The 26,007-nt window shown below is 39.4% G+C and overlaps 1 protein-coding gene across 6 annotated transcripts in view; it reads left to right on the top strand.

The window, feature by feature from the left end:
- The window catches only part of FGFR1 (fibroblast growth factor receptor 1), a 134,883-nt gene that overhangs the window by 63,834 nt on the left and 45,042 nt on the right, over positions 1-26,007 (top strand). For 4 of the 6 annotated variants that reach the window (XM_089661321.1, XM_089661319.1, XM_089661322.1 and 1 more), the window contains exons 3-4: positions 1,162-1,425; positions 21,747-21,833. In XM_089661321.1, coding sequence (XP_089517447.1) covers positions 1,162-1,425; positions 21,747-21,833 — 351 coding nt within the window. The remainder of the gene's footprint in view (positions 1-1,161; positions 1,426-21,746; positions 21,834-26,007) is intronic. The other 2 variants (XM_089661323.1, XM_089661324.1) reach the window with 1 other exon arrangement.

Here is a 26,007-nt window from a genome sequence, read left to right as displayed (position 1 = left end):
AAAATGGTCTTGCATATACTTTTTTAAATTGTTTTTGCTATGTTTATGTATCTCATGCTGGTGAGTGTCAATTGTTTTAATGTTTACATTGCTTTGCTACTATGTTAACATGTTCTTGGATGTTTTATGCCATGGGCAATTATGATAGACTGCTTTGAATAATATGCTCATTGGCTAATAATTTATTAAACACTAACCCTTTGAAGCTTGGCTTTCAACCTGTTCTTCACCCATGAAGCACCTGCATAGTTTTTTTTTATTATTTACCACTAAAAGAATGCCAGCTTTTTTTAAAAAAACTGATACTGTGTTTTAGGAGAATAGTCACAATTAGGGGCTATTATTAGAAGACCTAAATCAAGTGTTTTAAGACCATTCTATTATAGTCACAGATCTCAAGTAATCTTGAGAAACGCCTGTTATTAATCAAATATATTCTATATATATTCTATACAATATAGATTGTGGCACCTCCACCTGAATTTTTTTTAAGGACTAGAGAGACGGACACATTCTTTCTACTGTGCCCATCTTCCCTGATCCAGCATTTTTATAGTCCTGTGCCATGCACATACATGTAAAGTTCCTTTCAGGGCTACTGTGCCACGTGTTTAAAGATTCCCATCTGATCTGCTAGGAGATAACTGTCTGACATATTGTGCAGATGGAGCACCTGAATCAAAATTGTATACAGAGACATTCCTGTGGCCATCTATAATGGTGGCTTGGAGAAACAAGGGTATGGAGGAAAATATTTACACAACTCCCTCTTTTAACACCCTGCAAGCCCTTCTCTATCCAAAAATATACAACGTAGATCCTTATCAGGATCATTCCTAGTTGTGAAACAGAAAGTACAAGCAGTGCCAGGTAGAACTTTCTTGGTTCTAGGTCACCTCCGCTTTAAGGACTTTCAATTTTCAGGCCATCTTTCATTAAATATTATTTGAAGGTTAACCTGACTGTGGGTAATCAGAAACCTCTTCAACCTGGAAATTCATATATTTTCACAAAAAGATTGCATTCATGCAAAAAAAGTATAATTCACTTTTCTTGTCCAATCCCAACTAGTTAACATGAGCCACCTGTGCTTACCAGACTTAGAAAATAAAGGCCTCCCTATTTTTTTTTTTAATTCGGATTTCTTTGTTCCCCACTTAGTTGGCCAAGCAGCCAAACCAGAAATGGAATCGTATTTGGCTCGCCCTGGAGACTCGATAGTTTTACAGTGCAGGCTTCGAGAGGATGTTCAGAGCATCAGCTGGGTGAAAAGCGGAGTTCAGCTTTCGGAGACTAACCGCACGCGCATAAAAGGGGACGTGATCCAGATTCTCAACGCAGGGCTGGAGGATTCTGGGTTGTATACCTGTGTGACTAGCGGCCCATCTGGATCTGATACCGTGTTGTTCAGAGTTAACATATCAGGTTTGTAGCTGCTGTTCACCTGATTGTGAAACCATGCAATGCTGTTTTCGATTTGGAGGAAAAGCTTGTGTAAACCTAATGTTCCTTTACAGAAAGAGAGATCTGGCAGAAACTACAGGTATATGCAATGGTCTTCAGAACCTTTGAACGGGCATTGCACACAAAAGATTTGTATGAGATGGAAGATCTCAAGGCTGGGCCCTCATTCCAGTTCCTGATTTCTTCTGAAGGTTCCAGGCTAGCATTTCACTGGGGTTGCAATAGCTGCTGTCAAAGCCGTGGCTGGTAGGTCAGACAAAATCTTCCATAAATATTATGAAAAAGTGTTAGACATTAAGCTAGACCTGGAAAATCCAATATGAGTGTCTGATTATAAAAAATAAACTGTCAGCTACCTTTTAGTGCAAACCTAATGTCAAAATGATTAGTAGATCCAGAGATACAGGCCATTGAAGTTTTAAGCAGATCTCAACATCTTCTTACCGCCCTCCGATTCCTTTTTCCTACCATCTGAGCCTCCCGGTTGGTGATGGGCAGCCTCACTGACCAATAGGGAGGCAGGAAAGTGTGGTGTCAAGCTTGATACTTACAGGTAAAGTAGTAATTACAATTGGCTATCTCTGAATCCTAGGATTGTTTTGACATGCAATTTTCAGTTCAGGTAACCTCTGCTTGTGCATTATATCATCACATGCTAAGTCTGACTTGACCAGTTTTATAAAAGGTTGTGTTCATTAGCATGAAAATCAAGTTTCTGCTCACTTAAACACCTAGTTATTTAGGCAAATATTGTTCACATGACTACACAACTGAAGATCCAATAACACATTTTATAAATTGCAGCTAATCCTTTCTTAGTGGCTGTGGCTGCTTTTAGTTTTCTTGTTCAGACTTTTTGCTATTTATGTTCACCTGATGACACACTGATGGCCAGTAACACACTTCAGCTTCTGAGGTGACCACGCTTACTTGCTATACTGTATCTATGGAGAAGCACTGTTGTCACCCAAAGATAGGAATTGTTAGAACTGCAGAACACTTTATAATTTCCCCATCTTCATAACATGGGGGGAGTTGTTCTGTGGTGTTTACACACTTTCTAATTGTTTTAAATAGCACTGCAGAGTGCACAGGACAGCACAGCAGATATTGCAAATTGGTATTTTTAACAGACCAAAGGGGTGCAAATAATAGTTAATTGTTGGGGTCTATGTATATTTTAAAAAGAACTAATCACTGGTGGTAAGTAATATTCCTCGAGCATCCATTCATTTTAATTTGCTGCTTTGCTTTGCCGACGGGCCAGTTTACCAAAAACTGATGTTTAGTTGTGGTAGATGCCACGCAGCCTGAATCTACATGGACCTTATAAAAGGTGGACTGGATTTTCATGGTTGGGGCCTGAAGGCACACAACTTTTTGTGAACAAAGCAATGCCTTTATTGTAGAAATCTCAATTCTACATTGAACCATTTCATTGTTTTACTGTGATTTAACATGGTTTACAATATTGTCAATTTATATAAACTTATGTAAGATGGCCATATTTCTACTGATCATAGAAAATGTAGTATGGCCAAGAAGCCCGTTTTTCCTCTGCTGTCTGTAGGCACTGGCCTACTCCTACAATGGTGAATAAAAAAAAAAAATTATAATAGTTTTTAATCCACTTCAGAATACATGGTCTAAATTTTATTTAGCCATTTGGTCATGATTGGCTAAGTTGTATACTCCTACTTCACAATAACTGAATTAACCCCTGCTATGATTATACAGGCTTTTATTATTAATTGTTTACATTAACGATAGAAGTGCAAAATCCTATTTGGATGCCCTTTATCCACTCTGCTTGTAATGAAATGCATATCATTCTAACACTTTCCCAGTCTTTATCTGGGAGGGCCCAGCAGGACCCCATGCTGCTAGTTTGATCCCTCACCAGTTGATCAAAGAGGGGTAGCTAATTATGTTAAGCACAGTAAAAATCACTGATGATGTGAATGCCAGCTGTAGCAGTGTTTAGAAATGTCACCTCTTCAGCCTGCTGGTATCATGTGCAGGGCGTGAGTGTTAAAGGAACATTGAAGACTTGGTGGGATGTGTTTGTCCAAGTTCTTCTCAAGATATTTGGCCACAATTCTTTAAATGTGTTTAATGTGCCCTTTAGTGTAAACATTTTGTTATTTAGATTTTTTTCCATATTGGACAAGGTTTATCAAAATAACTGAGAAATGCCAAACAGAAGTTTATTTTTTATTTTTTTCATTATAGGGTTGGAACTAATGCAGGCCATAGACGGGTTGAAAATCGGCCGATTTTTCGGCCGAAAAAAAAATCAGCCGATTTTCGCACCATTAATGGGTTAATTGGTAGGCCATTTTTCAGGGTTTTTGCACATTTTTACCGGTCCAGTTGGAAAATGATGGGCAAATCAGCCGATAAAAAATCTGGGCATGAGCTGTGGCCTGGAAGGAGAAAAAGAATAAGAATTCCAGTCTGCTATTAAATTTGACATGAAAAAGTATTGCTGTTGCAACAATGTATCTATTCGTATCCAAATAGAAACATCTGTATCCGAAATGGATACATTGTTGCAACCGCAATACTTTTCATGTCAAATATAATAGCGGAGCTCTCTGCAGGGACAGAAGTAATTAAATGCCGGCCGTAGACTATACGAAAATCAGCCCAATTTTTTTTTTTTTACCGTTGGTGGTAACGGCCTATTGAATGACCGATTTTTTTAAAAAACTAAGCGTCTGGTTTTCGACCCGTCTATGGCCTGGATACAGCTGGCCATAGATAGACTGTTCGAATCTCAGCCAGTTCAGCAGGGACCGGCTGAGATTCAAACCATGTATGGGTAGATTGAATGTACCCAAGTTGTTTGATCAACTGTTTGGTCAAATTTTACATGTGATTATTGCTAGCAGCTATTAAAGCCACTAGTAGTAATTACTGGGGGGGGGGGGGGGCTCCCCCCTGCCGGGAAAACACACTGGCTTTGCAGGAGGCTTTCCCCCATCAACACAGATTGTTTTGATGGGGGAATCTATTTTCTTTCCTGCATCTCGTAGTTGCAGGAAACAAAAATTGCTCCATCTATGGCTGCCTTAAGTTGGAGATTCAGACTGGTTATTCTCAACATAGTTCAATTTTAGTTTGTCACTATAGAGCAATCTTCACAGCCTCGCACAAGTTCTTAGTGCTCAGACCTGCCCATCTTTGACAGTGGTCTTGGGCCTTTAGTGATAATTTGGTCATCTATGTAGTGTTGAAAAGGTTTATTTTCCTTCAAAAACAGGGACTGACTGAAGTCTAGAAATCAGACACAACAACCCGCATGCATGACTTCAAATTGATAACTTGCACTGTACCCATCTGTCTGTTATTTTTAACCTTCCTTTTAACATACCCAGCTGGCCAGCAAAAGTGTCAGTTAAAGGATTGAGGCAAACCATGTACCATTGACAGGGGTTATTTCAATGGTCAAATTTAAAAACTCTAATCGAAAAAAAAAAATTCTGTAACTCCCTCAAAAGTATCAGCTTTAGTCAGGCTTTAATTTGTTAATTGCTTATTTAAAGGAGAGGTACAACCAAAGCTCTTTCTGTGGATCACAGTAGTGCAGTTCTTTCTGCACTCCTGTAAACTGTTTTCAGCTGACAGAGGACTGAACCCGCTGTTGGCTGATGCCACTTCAGCCAGTCCAGGCTGAGGAAAGATCCCGACTTTGAAGTCAGCATTCACCCCAGAGTCTGGAGCGGCACCCGGCTCAGCCTCTCAGTGAGTCACCTCTCGCAGTGGCAGTGAGAACTCGGCGATCAGCCCACACGCGGGGGACAGATGCATCATCTGATCGATGCTGCATCCTCCTAGGTAAACAAAAGCAGACAAGGGCGCACTCTCATCGTGCATTACCGTGGTACACCATGTATTTATTGTGTAGAAAAATGGATATATACTCACAAACCAATGGAAATGAAAAGCAGAATAAGTAGTCCGCAATAAGTAGTCAGCTCTGAGGAAGGGGGTTAGTCTCCCGAATTAAGGGCACATTATTGCATTGACTGTTATTACAGACTACTTATTCTGCTTTTAATTTCCATTGGTTTGTGAGTATATATCCATTTTTCTACACAATAAATCCGTGGTGTACCACGGTAATGCACGATGAGAGTGCGCCCTTGTCTGCTTTTAATCACCAGTGTCCAGATTTCCTGATCTTTGAAGGGCATCACCTCTTCGTTTGGCATTCGGAAATTTCCTTTGGTCTGCATGAGGATTTGAGCGCTGGTTTCGTTTGTCGTTGGATTGCATCCACCTAGGTAAGTATAATTTTGAAAAAAAAAACACACTTCTTTTAAAGTCTATCTAAGTCTTCTACTCCATTTAACATTGTCCTCTCCAGATAATGCTGCTATGCAGTGGTGTCTACGATGCTGCTTTATAGATAAACCGGAAGTGTGTTACTAGCCAGATGGCTGGGTAAAATTAAAAAAAAAAAAAAAGTCTTAAAAAAAAAAAACTGGTTAAAACATCTAAGGATTGGTAAGCTGCAATATAATAAATCTTGTATTTTAGGGTTTAGATATGCTTAAAATCAAACAAAAAAAACTTGTTTTTGCATACAGTTTGTAATTGTGTAAGTACCTTGGGGCAGCCATATTTCTTTTATGTTGTACTGCGCAATGGTTGTTCACTGCTTCTTTACCTAGTGCAATTCGGATAAATTGCTCCATAATTGCAGTGCTGCACCCAATTTTAAGCATCACTTGTCATTATCCTGCTGTTTCTGATCACTTCAGAGAGATAATGAGCACCTCCCTTAGGCAAATGAGCTCATTGCATGGGCAAAGTTTCAAGATCCTTTCTTTTGCTCCATAGCAAAGTTGCGCATGTTCACTGTACAATAAACATTGCAGTGTGCCTAGCACAGACTACTCCTATAAGGAGTGGCAGGTATCTCCACATCCAACGTCTGACCTAATCAAAAAGACTCTTTATAATGCCAGTTGAGCTTTTCTAAGCTGTCCTCAAGTAGACTCTTTAATCACATTTCATCATAATAAAATTGAAAAATCACTTTAGAAATCTGTTTAAAAAGTACAATATTAATATGGAAAAACAAGTACTATGGGGCCACTTGTGCGAGCGAGCTCCTGAGCCCAACTCTGTGTCCTTAAAGCGGAGTTCCACTCACTCTGTAAAAAAAAAAAATAAAAGTCAGCAGCTACAAAAACTGTGGCTGCTGACTTTTAAAAAAAACAGCCACTCACCTGTCCCATGATCCCGCATTGCCCCCGCTGCAGCCTGTTTCACCAGCCGTCCTGTATTCCAGGTGCTGGAAGCTTGCGGCTTCACAACGGGGTGCCCAATGTGCATGCGCGAGTAGTGCTGTGCTTCCTGAATGGCCCCATCGTCTTCTGGGACCTGTCACGTGTCCCACAAGACTTTGGGGAGGGAGGGTAGGAGGACAACTTCCGTTTCTGATCGCCGCGGAAGTGTGAGCGGGTACCTATCAAAATTTGTACCCCCCACCCCGCTCCCCAAAGGTTCCAATCCTTAATGGGGAGCGGGGGACCAATCTTTAAAGCGGAACTTCCCCTTTTGGGTGGAACTCCGCTTTAAGACACACAAAGCTTGACCCTGCTCCCCACACCCTCTTCACTGGCAGTGATTGACAGCAGCGGGAGCCAATGACTGTCTGAGGCAAAAAGGAGGCAGAGAGCCGATGGTCTCTACCCTTGTGCACATAGCTGGATTGAGATCAGCCTCAGGTAAGTATAAGAGGGGGCTGGCGGGGAAAGCATAGAATACATGAAAGAAAAAAAACTTTCTGCCTTTAGAACCGCTTTAAAGGGACCTTTTTACAAGACCTAAAGTAGAATTCAAACCTAACACTAACTAGCCTTTAAAAAGGACCTCTCCTCCTACTTATGCTGCCTAACCTGATTAAAAAAGGATGGGTATATGTCTCTATTTTTGGACTGCTCCAGTTCTGTCACATGAATTGACTCTTCTACAGTGAGTAAATTTGCTAGCAAGTTCAGAGGCACAGGAAAGTCAATAAAATAGTTTATGGAAAGGAATATTGTTGCAAGTTGGCATTTAAAATGCATTTACCTGCAATTTAAATTGATGGTAGGGTCTCTTTATAAGGGGACTGATTGGGCAGACATTAGGCAAGAGAAGAGCTGCAGGGTAGTAAGTGCCTGCCACATAAAAAAATGTTCCAAAATGTTTAAGACACAAGATGTGTTATTGCTTCCTAACCCTACACAGCTTGATAATCTCAAAAAGCTGTCATAAGTGACTCTGTATCCAGTTATCGGGCCATTGATCAGCAGCCCAAAGCTCCTACAGACTAGCCCCATCCAGGTGTTTGTATTTGGATCAGTTAACAGTATTATGTCTGTAGGAGCTGCCCAAACCTTGCAAATATTATCTGCCCAAGCCTTCTCAGGAAAGAGTGTTGGGGTGTGTTTCCTGCTGATCACCATTATTTACCCCTGGGGTAGGATGGCCTAGGGAATGTCCATGGATTGCACTCTCCTCCATAGGAACAAATCTACATGTTCTACCAGTAGAAGTGTGCATGTCTATCCTCAAGAAAAGTTCATAGCCACTGCAGTGAGATATCAATAGGCACCTTCACACTATAGACTTCATTCCAGTACGCTTGTTGTTAGCCTTGCATTACCTGAGTGACTTGTTTCATGCAATCAATTTTGCAATACTTTTTATATTGCTACTAACAATTGTAATATATTGTAGCAGCATCAGCAGCAGGTCATGATCAATTGGTATTGTGCCTTTTTTAAAGTGTATTTCCCCCTTTGCAGTCAAATATGAAAAACACTTATTTCTTTGAAAATATGGCAAAGTGGAGATAAGCAATAGACATACAGTAAAGGGACATAGTTCTAAAGCGGGACAATTATTTTTCTTTTAAATATTGAAAGCCTGTACCGTAAGATACTTTTTGTTTTTGGTTTTTTTTTCCATTTACACTTGCTTTAGGAAAAAGTGGTTTCCAATGTTTTTATCACCCTCCAGCTGCTCCTCCTTAAGCTGCCAAGGCAGCAGACAAAGGTGTACAAGCGCCACACTGCAAAAAATATCTTCCCATTGAGGAGAATAGGACCGACTGTGTGCAGTGCACTTGGTATTCAGCAAGATGGTTTGGGCTTTTAAGGATTTAAGCAGGCAGTGAGGAAGTGACATAACATTTCCTCACTGCCTGTCCAATGTTTCTGAAAGCCATCCATTGTGGCATGCTCTTCAGAGGGGCACACTTGTATAGACTAGAACTTTAAAGTAAACTGCAGCAATAAATAAATTCCCTGCAATGCAATTCCATAATGTAGTAGTATGCATTGCATGCTAGCACATTATGAAATACTTGCCTTAGAACAAAGCCCTCCAGCAGCTTGCTGTCACCGCTGACAGGGTCTCCCCCTGATCTTCCTTCCGGGTGCACGAGCACCAGCTGTCTGACTGGTCAAGTCGCTAAGATGTCCCTCCCGTGCGCATGCCATGTCACGGGCCACTGCATATACGCTGGCTGTCAAAAAGCAGATATCTCCTAAACAGTGCAAGTTTAGGAGATATTCATTTACCTACAGGTATGATTTATTATAAGCCTACTTGTAGGTAAAAATCACAAAGCTGTAAAAAAACAAAACCTCAGCGCTCAGGACTTCCTATTTACCATACAAATCCCCGTGAGATGCTGCTGTGCACAGGTACAAAAGACCAAAAAACTTTTAACAATGAAAACCAGCGCAAACCCACATGATCAATTACATTACTCAGTTTAAAAAAACATTAATGTGCTAATGAAGATATATATAGTAAATTATATATAAAATATATTGATATAAAAATATATAAAAATTAAAATTATAAGTCCAGTGACAAAAAAGCAAAGTGACAAAAAATCAAAAAAAACCCAGAAAATATATATATATATATATATATATATATATATATATATATATATAATTACAGTCCCGTGACAAAATTAAATCAAATTAAAATATATTTTCCATTTGATTCTTCCGTGTTACTGATCCCTTCACCATTCACCAGTGCAGAAATCAACATTAACCGCACTCACCAGATAATGGTGAGCCATACGCCTTTCAGGATTGTTAAGGGCTCCTGGACCCCCTTTACTTTGTCCGAGACCTCCAAGTGCTGTTTCCTCTTATGTCTAGGTACCTCTTCTGCTTACTCCTCTCACCGAATCCCCCAAAGGAAAATCAGGAAGAAGAAAAGACCATAGCGTGATACCGCAGTAACTTCTCCTCAAATTAATCTCTCCAGACCACTCACATTCTTTTGCGGGATATAGCCCGCTTTTTATTCAAAACAACAGCGATTCTCTTCAAAAATGATCCACTTTTCATGTACACCGATTATACAAGGACCCCACAATTTAGTGTGCAGCAGGATGGCAGACCTCAGCTACAGACTCCTCTACTTAGGCTAAGATGGCCCCTTGGAACGCACCGCTCGGCGTGCGCTCCACTCACCGGAAATGACGTCAGACGACGGACCAGGCAACCGGAAGTGCGTCAACGCGTTTCGCCCCACCCACAGGGGGTTATCAAGACGCTCATTACCACTTCCCAGCCGCTTATAAAGCTTTGGGAGATCCCTCCCACTAATTCCTCTGGCACAAAAACCTGGATACAAGCATGTCAATCACCGCCATCCATCTGCACACCCATGTGGGGTCCCTTTACATCAGAAACCATTACAAGAAATATATTACTTAAAGGATACATTACTTCAAAAACATACTTTACTTAAAAAACCTTCTTTAGATAAAAAATAAAAAATAATACTTTTAATCATAAGTCTTCAACCCCACACACAAGGGAGAAGACCAATAAAAATAAATATAAATGCAAGTAAAAATAAAAATGAAAATAAAATTGAAATAAAAATAAAAATAAAAATAAAATAAAATAAAAATAAAAATAAAAAAATATAAAAGTAGAAATAAAAATAAAAATAAAAATAGAAATAAATATAAAAATAAAAATATAAAAATAAAAATAAAATAAATATAAATCAAAAATAAAAAATAAAATAAAAAGAAATAAACTAACCTAATTAAAATAAAAACCTAATCATGAACACGCACTACGGACCTATAACTGGATATTACCAATTCGACAAGAAACAGTTTATATCAATATCTACATTCAACCCATTAGGATGCAATGTACCCATTTGATAAATCCACTTCGTTTCATTTTGGGACACATTTATTACCATATTACCTCCCCTCCATGGGGCTTCTACTCTATCTATCCCACAAAATTTCAACGACGCCGGATCTCTATTATGATATCTTCTAAAATGATATGATAAACTATGATGTTTGAATCCCTTCTTTATGTTCCTAATATGTTCTCCCAATCTGGTGGCAAGTTTCCTAGTTGTTCTCCCTATATACTGGAGCTTGCAGGGGCACTCCAGCAGATAGGTCACATGCGTACTATCACATGATATGAATTTATTGATCTTATGGGATCCTCCATTATAACAGGATTGAAAAACCTTTATTTGCTTCTTTTTATCCCCTTTCAGGGTTCTACAAACCAAACACCTCCCACATTTGAAAAAACCAGCCCTATCCAAGAAAGTAACCAATTTTTTAGGTACATCTGGAACATTTTTAAGTCTAGACCTTAAAGTAGTCGGTTTTCTATATATAAACAAGGGTTTACTAGGTAACACTTTCCCAAGCGTTTCATCCCTCATCAAAATAGACCAATATTTTTTAATTATGTTTTCAACTAATTTGTAATGCTTAGAATATCCTGTGATAAACGCCACATCCCCCAACTTGTTTTTACTTGCTTTTTTCTTAAGAAGTTCATCTCTACTAATCTTTTTAACCTGTTCTAATGAAACAGCCAAATTTTCTTCTCTATATCCTTTCTCCCTAAACCTTTGCAATAACACCTCAGCCTGTTCCAAAAAAACACCTTCATCATCACAATTACGTTTGATCCTAATAAGCTGACTCTTAGGGATGGATTTTAGCCAATTTTTATGGTGACAACTAAAACTTGGGATATATCCATTCCTATCTACTTGCTTGAAATATGTCTTAGTGTAGAACCTGTCATCTTTCTTGTAAATTGTCAGATCCAAAAAATCAACTGCCACCTCACTAATATTAATACTAAAATCACAAAGCAAACTTTACTAGTGCTTTAAGCTGTTCAAATCTTACGCAGGCCATAGACTGGTCGTTTCTCGGCTGAATTTTCAAAAATCGGCCGATATTCACACCGTTAGTGGGGCAATGCCATCGGCCGTTTTTCACAGATCTTCTCGGTTTTTTTTGTTATCGGTCATGCTTGAAAATCTGCAAAAAACGGCCGTTTTTCATAAGCATTGGTGGCAGCATCCATGGCAGCACCAATTTTCCTGTCTATGGCCAGCCTTAGCCAGTTCAGCAGGGACCGGCTGAGATTCAAAGCATGTATGGGCAGGCTAAATGGATGGATCAACGAGCCTGTCAGATTTTACATGGGATTATTGCTAGCAGCTATTATAGCCACTAGCAGTAATCACTGTGTTCTCCCAGCATGCGATAAGTTATGCAAATAAGTAATTGTAATACTAATATCACATACAATAAATGTTAGTGAATAGACCCCTAAGAGACAGTGTGTGCCCATACAATGGCTTGAAATCTTTAACCCTTTGTTATGATGCACAGTTCTGCACATCTAGTTAAAAACCAATAATGAGATCTGTCAGCACAATACAGACAGGGTTAATTATGGCAAACACAGCTCCCTCATAAACATTACATAGGCAGGGAGAACGAAGTAGGATTTTTCACGTTCAGTAATTTATCATTTGTAATATATTTTCAACAAATTCACATATAGTATTAGTGTCATCCACCCTTAATTGGTATACAATTTTTTTTTAAATTGTTGTTACAGTTGTGCTCAAAAGTTTACATACCCTGGCAGAAATTGTGAAATTTTGGCATTGATATTGAAAATATGACATCATGCCAAAAAATGCTCTTTTATTGAAGGATAATGATCATATGAAGCCATTTATTATCATATAGTTGTTTGGCTCCTTTTTAAATCATAATGATAACAGAAATCACCCAAATGGCCATGATCAAAAGTTTACATCCCCTGGAATGTCTGGCCTTGGTACAGATACACAAGGTGACACACATGGGCTAAAATGCCAATTAGAGGTTAATGTCCCTCATCTGTGGCTTTTTAAATTGCAATTAGTGTCAGTGTATAAATAGTCAATGACTTTGTTAGCTCTTACGTGGAAGCACTGACTAGGCTAGATACTGAGCCATGGGGATCAGAAAAGAGCTGTCAAAAGTCCTGCATAACAAGGTAATGGAACTTTATAAAGATGGAAAAGGATATAAAAAGATGTCCAAAGCTTTGAATATGCCAATCAGTACTGTTAAATCACCTATTAAGAAGTGGAATGTTCGGGGATCTCTTGATTCTAAGCCAAGGTCAGGTAGACCAAGAAAGATTGCAGCCATAATTGACAGCAGAATTGACCGGGATTCAAAGAAAAACCTACAGGCAACCTCAAAAGAAAAACTGGCTGCTCTGGAAAAAGATGGTGTGGTTGTTTTTAAGGAGTACAATACGGTGATACTTGAACAAAAATTAGCTGTTTGGTCGAGGTGCCAGAAGGAAGCTTTTACTGCACCAATGCCACAAAAAAGCCCAGTTACAATATGCCTGACAACACCTTGACATGCCTAACCAGGCCTTTTTGTGTCATTGATGCAGTAAAGGCTTCTTTATACATACACGGAGTGTGTATAAATAAATATATATATGTAGATTTGTGTGTGGCTGCATCCCAATTTGTCTGCGAAAGTGGAAATACACTTTAGATTTTCAGTATAAGCACTCCAAAAAATAAGTCCATTTGCCTTTGCATTAATTTGCATGCCCGCTGCTGTAATCTGTAACGCTGTATTGTATTCTATGAAAATTATGTTTTTTTTTTAACATTTTTATTTGTTATAATGAATATGCAGCCGTCTCTAATGCTATGCGTAGAAATTCATTATGCAGTTGAATGAAAGTAGACCGTGCCTCCAGTGGTCAATGGAGCACTATTAATAGTAGATGACTCGGTATTCTGCCATAAGTTCTAAAAAAAGCATAAATTACACATTTAATCATGTTTGTGTGTGTTTTTTTTGTTTTGTATTTTGTTATATTTTTGTTTTGTTTTTTTCCTAAGGTCATTTTTTACAAATATTTTTTTAATAGCAGATTTAACTTATTGTATCATTACTCCGTACCAATTCTGCGATATATAATGGTTTAAATATAAAGTGCAAATCCTATTTAGACAAGTGCTCCTCAGGATGTGAGTATAATTGCATCCAGATGCAGACCGTATCTAACCAACGCAATCTTAATGTGCCAAAAAACCAATATGTGAAAAATAAAATAAAAAATATATATGTATAACAAGTGCAAATATATGCGTGTGCAAATATATCTTAAATCTCATCAAATATATATAATATATCCATAACCACCAATATCGAAGTGACAATGTGTCCAATTAAATATCACTATGTTAAAACGTCCATAAATGAATGTGCAAAAAATATATACAGTGGGGCAAAAAAGTATTTAGTCAGCCACCAATTGTGCAAGTTCTTCCTCTTAAAAAGATGAGAGAGGCCTGTAATTGGCATCATAGCTAGACCTCAACTATGAGAGACCAAATGAGAAAAAAACAGACAATCACATTGGCTGATTTGGAAAGAATTTATTTGCAAATTATGGTGGAAAATAAGTATTTGGTCAATATCAAAAGTTCAATACTTTGTTATATATCCTTTGTTGGCAATGACAGAGGTCAAACGTTTCCTGTAAGTCTTCACAAGGTTGGCACACACTGTTGCTGGTATGTTGGCCCATTCCTCCATGCAGATCTCCTCTAGAGCAGTGATGTTTTGGGGCTGTTGCTGGGCAACACGGACTTTCAACTCCCTCCCAAAGGTTTTCTATGGGGTTGAGATCTGGAGACTGGCTAGGCCACTCCAGGACCTTGAAATGCTTCTTACGAAGCCACTCCTTTGTTGCCCGGGCGGTATGTTTGGGATCATTGTCATGTTGGAAGACCCAGCCACGTTTCATCTTCAATGCCCTTGCTGATGGAAGGAGGTTTGCACTCAAAATCTCACGATACATGACCCCATTCATTCTGTCCTGTACATGGATCAGTCGTCTTGGTCCCTTGCGGAGAAACAGCCCCAAAGCATGATGTTGCCACCCCCATGCTTCACAGTAGGTATGGTGTTCTTTGGATGCAACTCAGCATTCTCTCTCCTCCAAACACGACAAGTTGTGTTTCTACCAAACGGTTCTATTTTGGCTTCATCTGACCATATGACATTCTCCCAATCCTCTTCTGGATCCTCCAAATGCTCTCTAGCAAACTTCAGACGGGCCCAGACATGTACTGGCTTAAGCAGGGGGACACGTCTGGCACTGCAGGATCTGAGTCCCTGGCGGCGTAGTGTGTTACTGATGGTAGCCTTTGTTATGTTGGTCCCAGCTCTCTGCAGGTCATTCACTAGGTCCCCCCGTGTGGTCCTGGGATTTTTGCTCACCGTTCTTGTGATCATTTTGACCACACGGGGTGAGATCTTGCGTGGAGCCCCAGGATCGAGGGAGATTATCAGTGGTCTTGTATGTCTTCCATTTTCTAAATATTGCTCCCACAGTTGATTTGTTCACACCAAGCTGCTTGCCTATTGCAGATTCAGTCCTCCCAGCCTGGTGCAGGTCTACAATTTTGTTTCTGGTGTCCTTAGACAGCTCTTTGGTCTTCACCATAGTGGAGTTTGGAGTGTGACTTGTGGTTGTGGACAGGTGTCTTTTATACTGATAACAAGTTCAAACAGGTGCCATTGATACAGGTAATGAGTGCAGGACAGAGGAGCCTCTTAAAGAAGAAGGTACAGGTCTGTGAGAGCCAGAAATCTTGCTTGTTTGTAGGTGACGAAATACTTTTTTTCCACCATAATTTGCAAATAAATTCTTTCCAAATCAGCCAATGTGATTGTCTGGATTTTTTTTCTCATTTTGTCTCTCATAGTTGAGGTCTACCTATGATGCCAATTACAGGCCTCTCTCATCTTTTTAAGTGGGAGAACTTGCACAATTGGTGGCTGACTAAATACTTTTTTGCCCCACTGTACGCCCTTCTTGTTATCTTTATGGATATTCGTGTTATTTAAACACCACCACACTGTGCCAAATCCACCACCAAACAAATTGAATGAACTCACCAGAGCTCCATGCTGGTAATGTTATAAACCAGCTAATGAGCAGTGGCTCTGGGAGCAAATCATCTGCAGGAATGCCGACAGCCTCTACAACTCTGTGGATGAATCCTCGTTTGTGTGTGTGTGTGTGTGTGTCTATATATATATATATATATATATATATATATATATATATATATAGCACCATATGAAAGGAAGACGTAACTTCATAGTGTACAACCATTAAAATAATTTTATTCCACTAAAAAGCATAAACCGCACTCACAAAGCAAAGGGTCATAGCCGACACCAGAAACAAACGCATGTGTAAAACAATCTGATCGGCTCCGGGCTCGCCCAACACCGGCAGCTCACCCCTATGTAGTATTGTACAGCGCTGGGCAAACCCTTTGGCGCTATATAAACTCGTAGTAATAATAATAATAATGTAGTGACATCACCTCCAAGACCCCGCCCTACAAGTCTTGTCATTTCTAGGTCCTCCAGGAGCGGCAGGAGGACATCAAATTTAATGGTTTTACGCTATGAAGCTTCTTTGTTTCCTTTCATATGGTATGTGTGTATGTATGTATGTGTGTATATATGTATGTGTGTGTATATGTGTGTGTGTGTATATATATATATATATATATATATATATATATATATATATATGTGTGTGTGTGTGTGTGTGTTGTAGAGGCTGTCGGCATTGCTGCAGATCGTTGCTCCCAGAGCCACTGCTTGTTAGCTGGTTTATAACATCACCAGCAAACTGAATAGGTTCAACATTCCCCACTTTCCCAATATACAAAGCTGCAGACGCTTTAAGAGGACATCCTTCCTTAGTAAATTTTAACTAGCAATTAAATCTTGCGCTAAGTATGAAAGAAAAAGATTCTATTAAAAATGAATTAATCATGTGAACAACTATACATGCACAGTACAATGTGCAAAAGAATGCCTGTAAGTAATATCATATATGATCCATATAAGGAACAATACAATGTTCAAAGTCCATGTGAATAACCGCTTCCACAAACACTTCGTGAAAAAGAAAATGCATTTCTTGAGTGCAATATTAATAGCATTGATCTTCTTTTCATCCAATAAATCACCAACGTGAACAGACCACCACTGTATGTGTAAAATGGAAGCTTACCAGATGAGAAGACCCCTTGTTATAGGGGGTCTAATAAGTCTCTATATAGATGGTGGACAGCGCGATGACATCGGAGGCTCCGCCCAACAATGTAATTATTTCCCTCAGTCCCGTGTATATGGCTAAAATGGACTCCATTTCAAATCGAGGCTTGGTCCGAGAAATGTTTGTTTCCAGTTCCTATATATAGTTGAAGTTGGCTCTGTTCCAAATCGAGGCTTGTTCTTTATGCGCAATGACAGAGGATGGTTCCCTAGCCCCGGAAGATTTCTGTTAATGATGAAATGCGTCGGGCGGAGCCTCCCTCTGACGTCATCTCGCTGTCCGCCATTTTGGAAGCTGTATTTGCTGATAATCCTTCTATGTTTTGTAAGTAGAATTTTGCTTGCGCATTAAAGGCCCTTAGCTTTTACTACACTATGAGAGGCATGTTTAATTTTACATGACACTGTCTTGCTTCTGATGTGGGAATGGCTTAAATGGAATCTGGGTCCCGGTTGCAACATAGAGGTTCGGACGGCGTTACATTTATATAGAGCCTCATTAGACCCCCTATAACAAGGGGTCTTCTCATCTGGTAAGCCTCCATTTGACACATATAGTGGTGGTCCATTCATTTTGTTAATTTATTGGATGAAAAGAATATCAATACTATTAATATTGCACTTAAATGCATGTTCTTTTTCACGAAGTGTTTGTGGAAGCTGTCATTCATGTGGACTTTGAACCAGCAGCAGACTGACCATTTGGAAACTCGGGCACTGCCCGAGGGCCCGGGGTCAGTAGGGGGCCCCATAAGATGCCCCTGGTACCTTTTTCATAGGCTTTTTTGAGTTTGGGCTAGGACACAGGGGCCCCATGATCCCCTAGTGCCCAGGGCCCCGTGAGTTGTCAGCCTACCCCTGCTTTGAACATTGTATTGTTCCTTATATGGATCCTATATGATATCACTTATAGGCATTAATTTGCACATTGTACTGTGTATGTTGTTCACATGATTAATTTTTAATACAATCTCTTTCTTTCACACTTAGCACAACATTTAATTGCTATTTATAACATTACCAGCATGGAGCTCTAGTGAGTTCATTCAATTTGTTCGGTGGAATTTGAATGGTTTAACATAGTGATATTTACTTGATGGACACATAGTCACTTATGTTTTAGTGGTTATGGATATATGATATATATTTGATGAGATATAATATTTGTTACACTTTGTTATACATATACATTTTTTATTTTATTGTTATTTTTCACATATTGGTTTTTTGGCACATTAAGATTGTGTTGCTTAGATATGGTCTGCATTTGGATGCGATTATACTCCCATTCTGAGGAGCGCTTGTCTAAATAGATTTGCACTATATTACTCTTGGTTTCCAAGTATTAAAGAGCTGCTCCTACCTTCCCTTTTATTTTATAGTGTTACATATGTCCATTGGCGCCATCCAATAGTAAGATATACATAATTGTTTAAATGTAGCTGAGGAAACCTTGCTTGGATTGCTTTGGTGTTGCAAATAGAGGAGTCACACTCATATCAACTGTACATGCACAATTTTTATTGCTATCAGTTCTGCAACCTACACACGGACGGTCTTACACAAAGATATCACACACCATGAGTTACTGACAGTAGCATCAATTAGTAGCTATTAGAGGAAGAACTACTTAAAAGCATGGTAGCATGATTTACAATACAGAGACAAGGGAAGGGGAGTAACACACCTCCCTAATATTAATGAAGATTAAGTGCCAACATCCTCTACAGCCTTGTGCAAAGTGCAAACATCATAAAACATGAACACAAGTCATATAAACACTTGCTCTGCCAGCTTTCAGTTTAGTTTATGATTGGGAAGGGTTAGAACTTTTCTCCTTCCCTTTGAATGAACAGACAAGAGAAAATCTCTTCCCATAGGCAAAGTAGAGACGACTAGGGCGGAGAAGGGTTAGCACCAGGGGCGGACTGACCATTCGAGCACTCGGGCACTGGGCCTGGGGTCAGTAGGGGGCCCCATGAAATGCCCCTGGTACCTTTTTTATAGGCTTTTTTGAGTGTGGGCAAGGACTTAGGGGCCCCATGATCCCCTATTGCCCGGGGGCCCCATGAGTTGTCAGTCCGCCCCTGGTTATCACCTCTGTCAAATTATAATTTACTGCTTGTATTCCCATTGTGGAGATTTTGCCTCATGCACGCTGGACATTTTTACAGCAGATATTTTTGGCTTTTGTCATTTTTTTCTACGGCTAGTAAACTCCCCAGCATGTTATCCTATGTGTCCATGCACACATAGACTGAAATCAACGTTTTTTGGCAGGGATGTTTTTTGGCTGGAAAAAAAACCTAGGACTAGTGGGTTTCTAGAGTTTTTTTTTGTTAGCTGTAAAAATGCTCTAATGCTGTAAAACACCCTAAACCGGTGTTTTTGGACCTTTTTTGACCCCAAAAAAATGCAAATACGGGAAAACTCCGCTGGGCAGCACAGTAGCTAAATGGTTAGCACTTCCACCTGGCAGTATAAGGTTGTTGGTTTGAATCCCAGCCACGGCACCACCTGCCTGGAGTTTGTATGTTCTCCCTGTGCCTGTGTGAGTTTCCAGGTACTCCGGTTTCCTCCGACACTCCAAAGACATGCTGGTAGGTTAATTGGATGCTGTCCAAATTGTCCCTAGTATGTGTATGTATGAATGTAAGTTAGGGACCTTAGATTGTTCACCCCTAGAGGATTAGGGACTGATGTGAATGTATAATATATATATGTAAAGCGCTGCATAAATTGATGGCGCTATATAAATACCTGAAATAAATAAATAGGTAAACACTAATGCAAAAACGCTAAAAAAAGCTGAAAAACTCAAGTTTTTTTAACGTGACTTTACACCGCACATAATTTACCAGCATTATCAAAATGCCCCGTGTGGATGGAGCCTTAGTGTTAGCCAGACATAACAGGAAGTGAGGGATTACCTCTTCAATGGAGATGCACAGCATTTAGGCCTCATGCACACAGGGTGTTTTTGCAGCCTCTTTTAGGGGAGTCAGGCGTTTGTTTTGTTTGTTTTTTTTTTTCTTTTTTACTGCTTCCAAATGGCCCTCCATCTTATCCTAAGTGTCCATGCGCACATAGACTTTTAGAAGCTTTTAGCTGCAGGGAAAAAAAACATGCCAGCGCGTCCAGGAGCAGCAGTGTTTTGGCACAAAAAATGCTTAACGTGACTAAACGCATTTAAAAGCGTGTTAATGCTAGGCGCGTTTAGCGCTTGAGCTTGAATTAATTTCAGTGGCCAGAATAAATTATTATTCTTGCCAATGAAATGAATTAACACCCAAGCACTTGATGCTTGGAAAAGTGTTAAATATATTTACAAACGTCAGATGTTTTTTCTGCAAAAATGCTGCTGCCAGGAGGAAGGCTTATAGGAGGTGTTTTGTTTTATTTTTTGTTTGTTTTTTTCTTATTTTGTTTTGTTTTTTTATAACATCCTGTGTGAATGGGGTCTTAAAATCTGATGGTGGTACCAACCCTTACATAGTATATCGGGACAAAGTAGTGTTCTCACCAACGAAGGAAAAGAACACCAGGCAGCACAGTGGCTAAATGCTTAGCACTTCCACCTGGCAGTACTAGGGTCGTTGGTTCGAATCCCAACCATGACATGCTGGTAGGTGAATTGGATCCTGTCTAAATTGGCCCTAGTATGTGTATGTATGAATGTGAGTTAGGGACCTTAGATTGTACACCCCTTGAGGGTTAGGGACTGATATGAATGTACAATATATATGTAAAGTGCTGTGTAAATTGACAGCGCTATAGAAGTACCTGAAATAAATAAAATAAACACCAGTTTAATTTGTGCCTCTAAATGCCTTGGTTATGTGTAGTAGGTGAGTTTATGATCACCTAGGAAGGTGTAGTCTCTAAAAATCCATTTGCACACATGTACAGGAGATCACACTGTGCTTCAATGACATGAGCATTGTACGCACCATATGCTGATGTCTATAAACTACATCTGTGGTGGTCCCCTCTGGCATTCAGGCCTAGCCCAGACCAGGTAATATAGAGATCTGTCTACGTACTCCACTCTCCTGACCAGGGGAGACTGACAACTCATGGGGCCCCCGGGCAATAGGGGATCATGGGGCCCCTGTGTCCTTGCCCAAACTCAAAAAAGCCTATGAAAAAGGTACCAGGGGCATCTCAAGGGGCCCACTACTGACCTCGGGCAGTGCCCAAGTTTCCAAATGGTCAGTCCACCCCTGCTCCTGACTAAATCCTAATGAAATTGCCTTTGTAAAGATATCAATGTTTGCCCTGATTTAACTGTTTTAGGTGAAAACAGCCATAGAGTGCACTTAAATTTTTATTGCATGACGAATACAAAGGACTGCTCCCTACCTAGAGACCTTTGGTCAAAGTGGGCCGCAAAATAAGAGTGGCCTACAAGAGCATGCATCTGAAATTGGATCCTAAAACAAATTCAAGAAAATTCCTAATAAAAAAAAAAAAATTTATATAGCTGCAAACTGTAAACCTATTTCAAGGTAATTTTTTTTACATAGCTTTTAGTTTTATTTATGACTGCTATTGGTTTTCAGATGACAAATAGTTTGCAAATATAGCTAAAATATGTTGAACGGAAAATGTGAAAAATATTCTCATGATAATGTGCCATACCTGTCAGTGTATTTTATTGCACAGTTCTCTTCTGCATGCTTAATTCTCTAAGCCTGTGTAATAAATATGAAAACAATGTGACATGTTTGTACTTGGGGTTTATATATGGCTAAGTGAGTGAATATTTTACCTTTTCTTACCATAGATGCCTTACCTTCTGCCGAAGATGAAGATGATGACGACGATAATTCTTCTTCAGAAGAGAAGGCAACAGAGAACTCTAAACCCAATCGTAAGTAAACATATGATATTTCATTCATGTACATCAAAAATCCCTATTACATGATTTGATACAGTGACCAGCTATTCATCATTTAGTCGTAAATCATCCCAGAATGTAATATACTGTATGTTTCCTCTGGCTCCCACAATTGCGGATAAATATATGGATGTGCACCTATTACTATTTGGCCACCTAAGGGGTCAAGTCATTTCACAAGCATGTTGGCTAATGTTTTTTTTTTTTTTTTTCTTCTTTTTAAGATAGCACTACCTTCTGGCTGGTTTTAAAGTTTGCATGTGGGCAAAAAAAAGAAAAAACAATATCCGTATATATCTGCAATACTTACAAAATGTTTATTCCTTAAAATTGCTGCACGTACCTGCAAAAAGTAAAGAGCCCCTTGCCACAGTCCTTCTTTTTTTTTTTTTTTTTTTTTTTTTTTTTTTTTCTTTAAGCTGCCAGCCAGTTGTGACAAATGTAAATCACTTACTGTGTGTACATCTCAATAGGAGGCGCTATTACAAGCATCTTATTATATATGAATAAAAATTAAATATACTCAATTTATTGGAATTCAGTGCAATTCTACAATCCCAATATTAAAGTAGATTAAAAAATTAACAAGTGAAATATAAACAAATATGGAAATGAAAAATATGCATAGTGTCCATAGATATACAATCTTAGTGAAATGAGTTGCTTGCTCCTAATATTCCTTCACCACACAGTATCCATGCTTCACCCATTGAGAAAACAATGCTTAAAACACTCACCAGATGAATATGACCTCTTTAGTTAAAAAGAAGGTCTAGTGCGCTTGTTTGTCCAATCAGGATATAGAATTTCCCAGGTGGTATGGTAACTCAGATATATCTTCTTATTCACTTTATCATCCCACATCATCTATGCCCCTGCATTGGCATAGATGAATGAGCTAGATGTATTGATGCTGGTGCAGCTACTCCGTACAACCCTGCAGCAGCGTGCGTTCCATTGACTGGAAATAGCATGACCTGAACTTGGCAACCAGAACTTGGCAACTCCTTGAATGCGTTTTTGCCACTCTGCTTCCTGATGACTTCAGAGTGTCCAAAACACGTTCTAGTAAGAACATCCAGTTGCCGACTTCCTGGTCATGCCACTTCCAGTCACTGTAATGCACGCTGGTTCGATGGCCTTTTTAAAATGGAACTGAAAGGCAAAATATTTTGTGTACATATAAAAACATTATAAATGCCTTTTTCCCCTTTTTATAAGTTCTAATATTCCATCAGTTCCCAGTTTCATAAGGATCTCAGGGAGGAAAAACGGCAGCACACTGATCTTCCCATTGAATGGCTGTGCAGAGGGAGGGGTGTCAGGAAAAGTCTAATCATTGGAGGAGTGCAGATTGAGTTCTTAGCACAGCTAGAAAACTGACCACTGTACTTTCATGCCCAATGTAGTCAGTTTTTAATATGAAAGCAGAGGGACTGGCAGGAACACCAGGGATTTCACACAAAGGATGCAATACAAAGTGAACACAATAATTTTTAATACAGTTCATGATACAGCAGGCACATATCAAGAATTTGAAATGTATTTACATATTCTTTAAGTTGGCATCGCTGAGAGCCTGAGCCAGCCTCTCCTGGCCACTCTCCAGTCAGGCACTCCAGTGAATGCTGAAGGGACAGAGCCAGTGACTGACAGTGACCGCTCTGTACTGACAGCAGACCCAAGAACATCAGCTGTCTTTGATTAAGTCTTTGACGGTGTAGAGCCAGAGAGGGACAGCTTTAGCATTAGACTGATGCTGCAGCCATCTAGGTGAGTATGTAGGCTTCCTTTTTTTTTTTTTTTTTTTTTTTTTTTTACATTTTTGCATTTCTCTTTTAATACTGCTTTAACTACTGAGGATCTGAGAACGGCAGCTTTTCCAAGGACTATGAACCTTTCTACACCTGGGTATGAAACAGAGAATTGGGAGCCTGTGTACACTATTATGATAATGAAAGTATTCAACACCCATGACTTAAAACTACATTTTTCCACTTTTCCTTAAGGGCTTTGCATGATGCCCACATTGTACATTTTCAGTTAAAAACTTTGTGTCTGGAAGCTAAATGATGTTTGCTCCTGCAGGGAATCCTTTTCCCACAAATCATCATGATTTCAAAGTTATCTATACATGGCAGACCAGTGCACCTGACACTTGGCCGCTGGTGATTTCTGATTTGAAATAGTTCCATATCCATTGCCAGATATGGGTAATGGGTGCATATAGTGACCATATATTTTGTGTGGCAGCCAAGAAAGATAGTCATACCAAAAAAGCATACACATATTAGTGCAGTACTCTTCCCATCAGATTCCTTCATCGTGAGTTTTTAATATCTGAGCAGACGCTTGCTTGCCTTGAAAGTTGGAGACCCATATATGGCCAACTGTTGGCAGCAAAAGACCTAGAATGACCTTTCTTTACTGCATTTCAAAAGAAGCAATGGCTACACGTGACTGTAGATGATAATATATAATTATCTATTGGTAATAGCTTCCTTTGGCATTAAGCTGTGTTTAACCGAGAACCTTTTCTTTAACAAAACAAAACCTGAGATCCAGACACAGGAAGACATCCAGAAGTAATCTCTACTTAAAGATTTAATACAAGCATCCTTGACATTTCTAATCATAAACCAGAGAAACGAAAGCGGTCTTTTGTGACACCCACTTAAACAAAAACCCCTTCTCTTTCAGCCAGCACCGATTGGCCACTTAGACATCACAAAAGACTCACTTAGTTTTGGGAAACAATAGTATATTGGTTATTATGTGATCATTATGTTCCCACTTGAACTGACTTTCCTATTTTCGCTATGTTCCCACTTCAGCTGTTTTTTGTATTATTGGAAACATCAGAGGAGTCCTACAGAGTTAAAAAAAAACAAAAATTTGTTCTGGTATTGTAGTTTTCTAAGATAGAAATAGATGCACGTTAGATTCTCAGTGACATTAAAAGTCTGTGTGAATATATCCCTGATGTCACAAACTACAAACAAACTTTTTGTCTAACGTTAGAGCAGATTTAGCTTCAGCCAAGTAACTGTGCCTAGGAACAGTCTCGCAGTATGTCTTAACAACCAGGAAACATTGGGGTGCATTCACGCATGTGAATGCACCCGAGCCCCGATTTTGAAGGACGTACTCCAGCAGGGATTCTGATTATGGGAGGCTAGCAGCTCTCGCAACTAATAGCAGCCAATCACATGTACTCGCTCATGCAGTGATCACATGCAAGTGATTGGCGTTGGACCCAGACTGTCTTCATCCAGGGCAAATCACTTGCATGTGATTACTGCATGAGTAATTACATACAAATGGCCATGATTGCTTTCAATGGGACTGCCTCTCGCAGCTAATTGTGGGAACCCACACTGGGGTATCGCATACGTATATTTGGAGGCAGGGTGCATTTGCAGGTATGAATGCAGCCTTAAGAAATAAGGGAAATAAAAATGTGTTGCACTAGACAGAAACAACCATAGTGCAGAAATATACATTAAATACATAATACAATATACAAAAAAACTTACAGTGAAAAGTTAAGTTAAATGAGTCCACAAACCGTCCCATCCAAGGATGTGCAAGAAAGTGAAGCCACGCCTCTTTCCGAAATCTTATATATGTAATCGAGTACTTGCTTACCAACTTCCCATGACCCACTTAGACTTAAGAGTCATAGAGCGCTTATGCAATCTCTCAGGACATCTGAGTCCCCTTCCAAGCTGCCTGGGTGTATCGCCCAGGAACACCATCAATAAGGTAGGTATATGCATATTTTCCACATTAAAATTCATGTAAGGCAAGAAATAGAGAGCCTGTCCATAGTTTAAAAACCTTTTCAAATAATTTATTATAACCAAGAAATACACTCACATAAGTAAAAACACGTGTCTGTACATATAGTTACTGGACCGGCATCAGAATCCACTTCCTAGAATTCTTCCAGGAAATGTGTCTAAGGAAATTGCTTCTTCCTGTCTGCAGTAGACTGTCATGCCCAGTGATCACTGAGACTATACATTGTGACTTTATTAGGCTACATGTACAGTAAGCTCCCTTGGACGCCAAGCTCTCATCAGCTGAGAAATGCTAAACGTGGCTAAAACACATATACACGTTTTTGCAACGTTTCACGCTTTTT

Source organism: Staurois parvus, unplaced genomic scaffold (genome assembly GCF_062004578.1).
Source record: "Staurois parvus isolate SC_StPar_1 unplaced genomic scaffold, SC_StPar_1.0 ptg001328l, whole genome shotgun sequence".
Classification (NCBI taxonomy): domain Eukaryota; kingdom Metazoa; phylum Chordata; class Amphibia; order Anura; family Ranidae; genus Staurois; species Staurois parvus.
The sequence above is the reverse complement of the archived record's forward strand: the minus strand, read 5'-3'. Positions and strand labels throughout refer to the sequence as shown.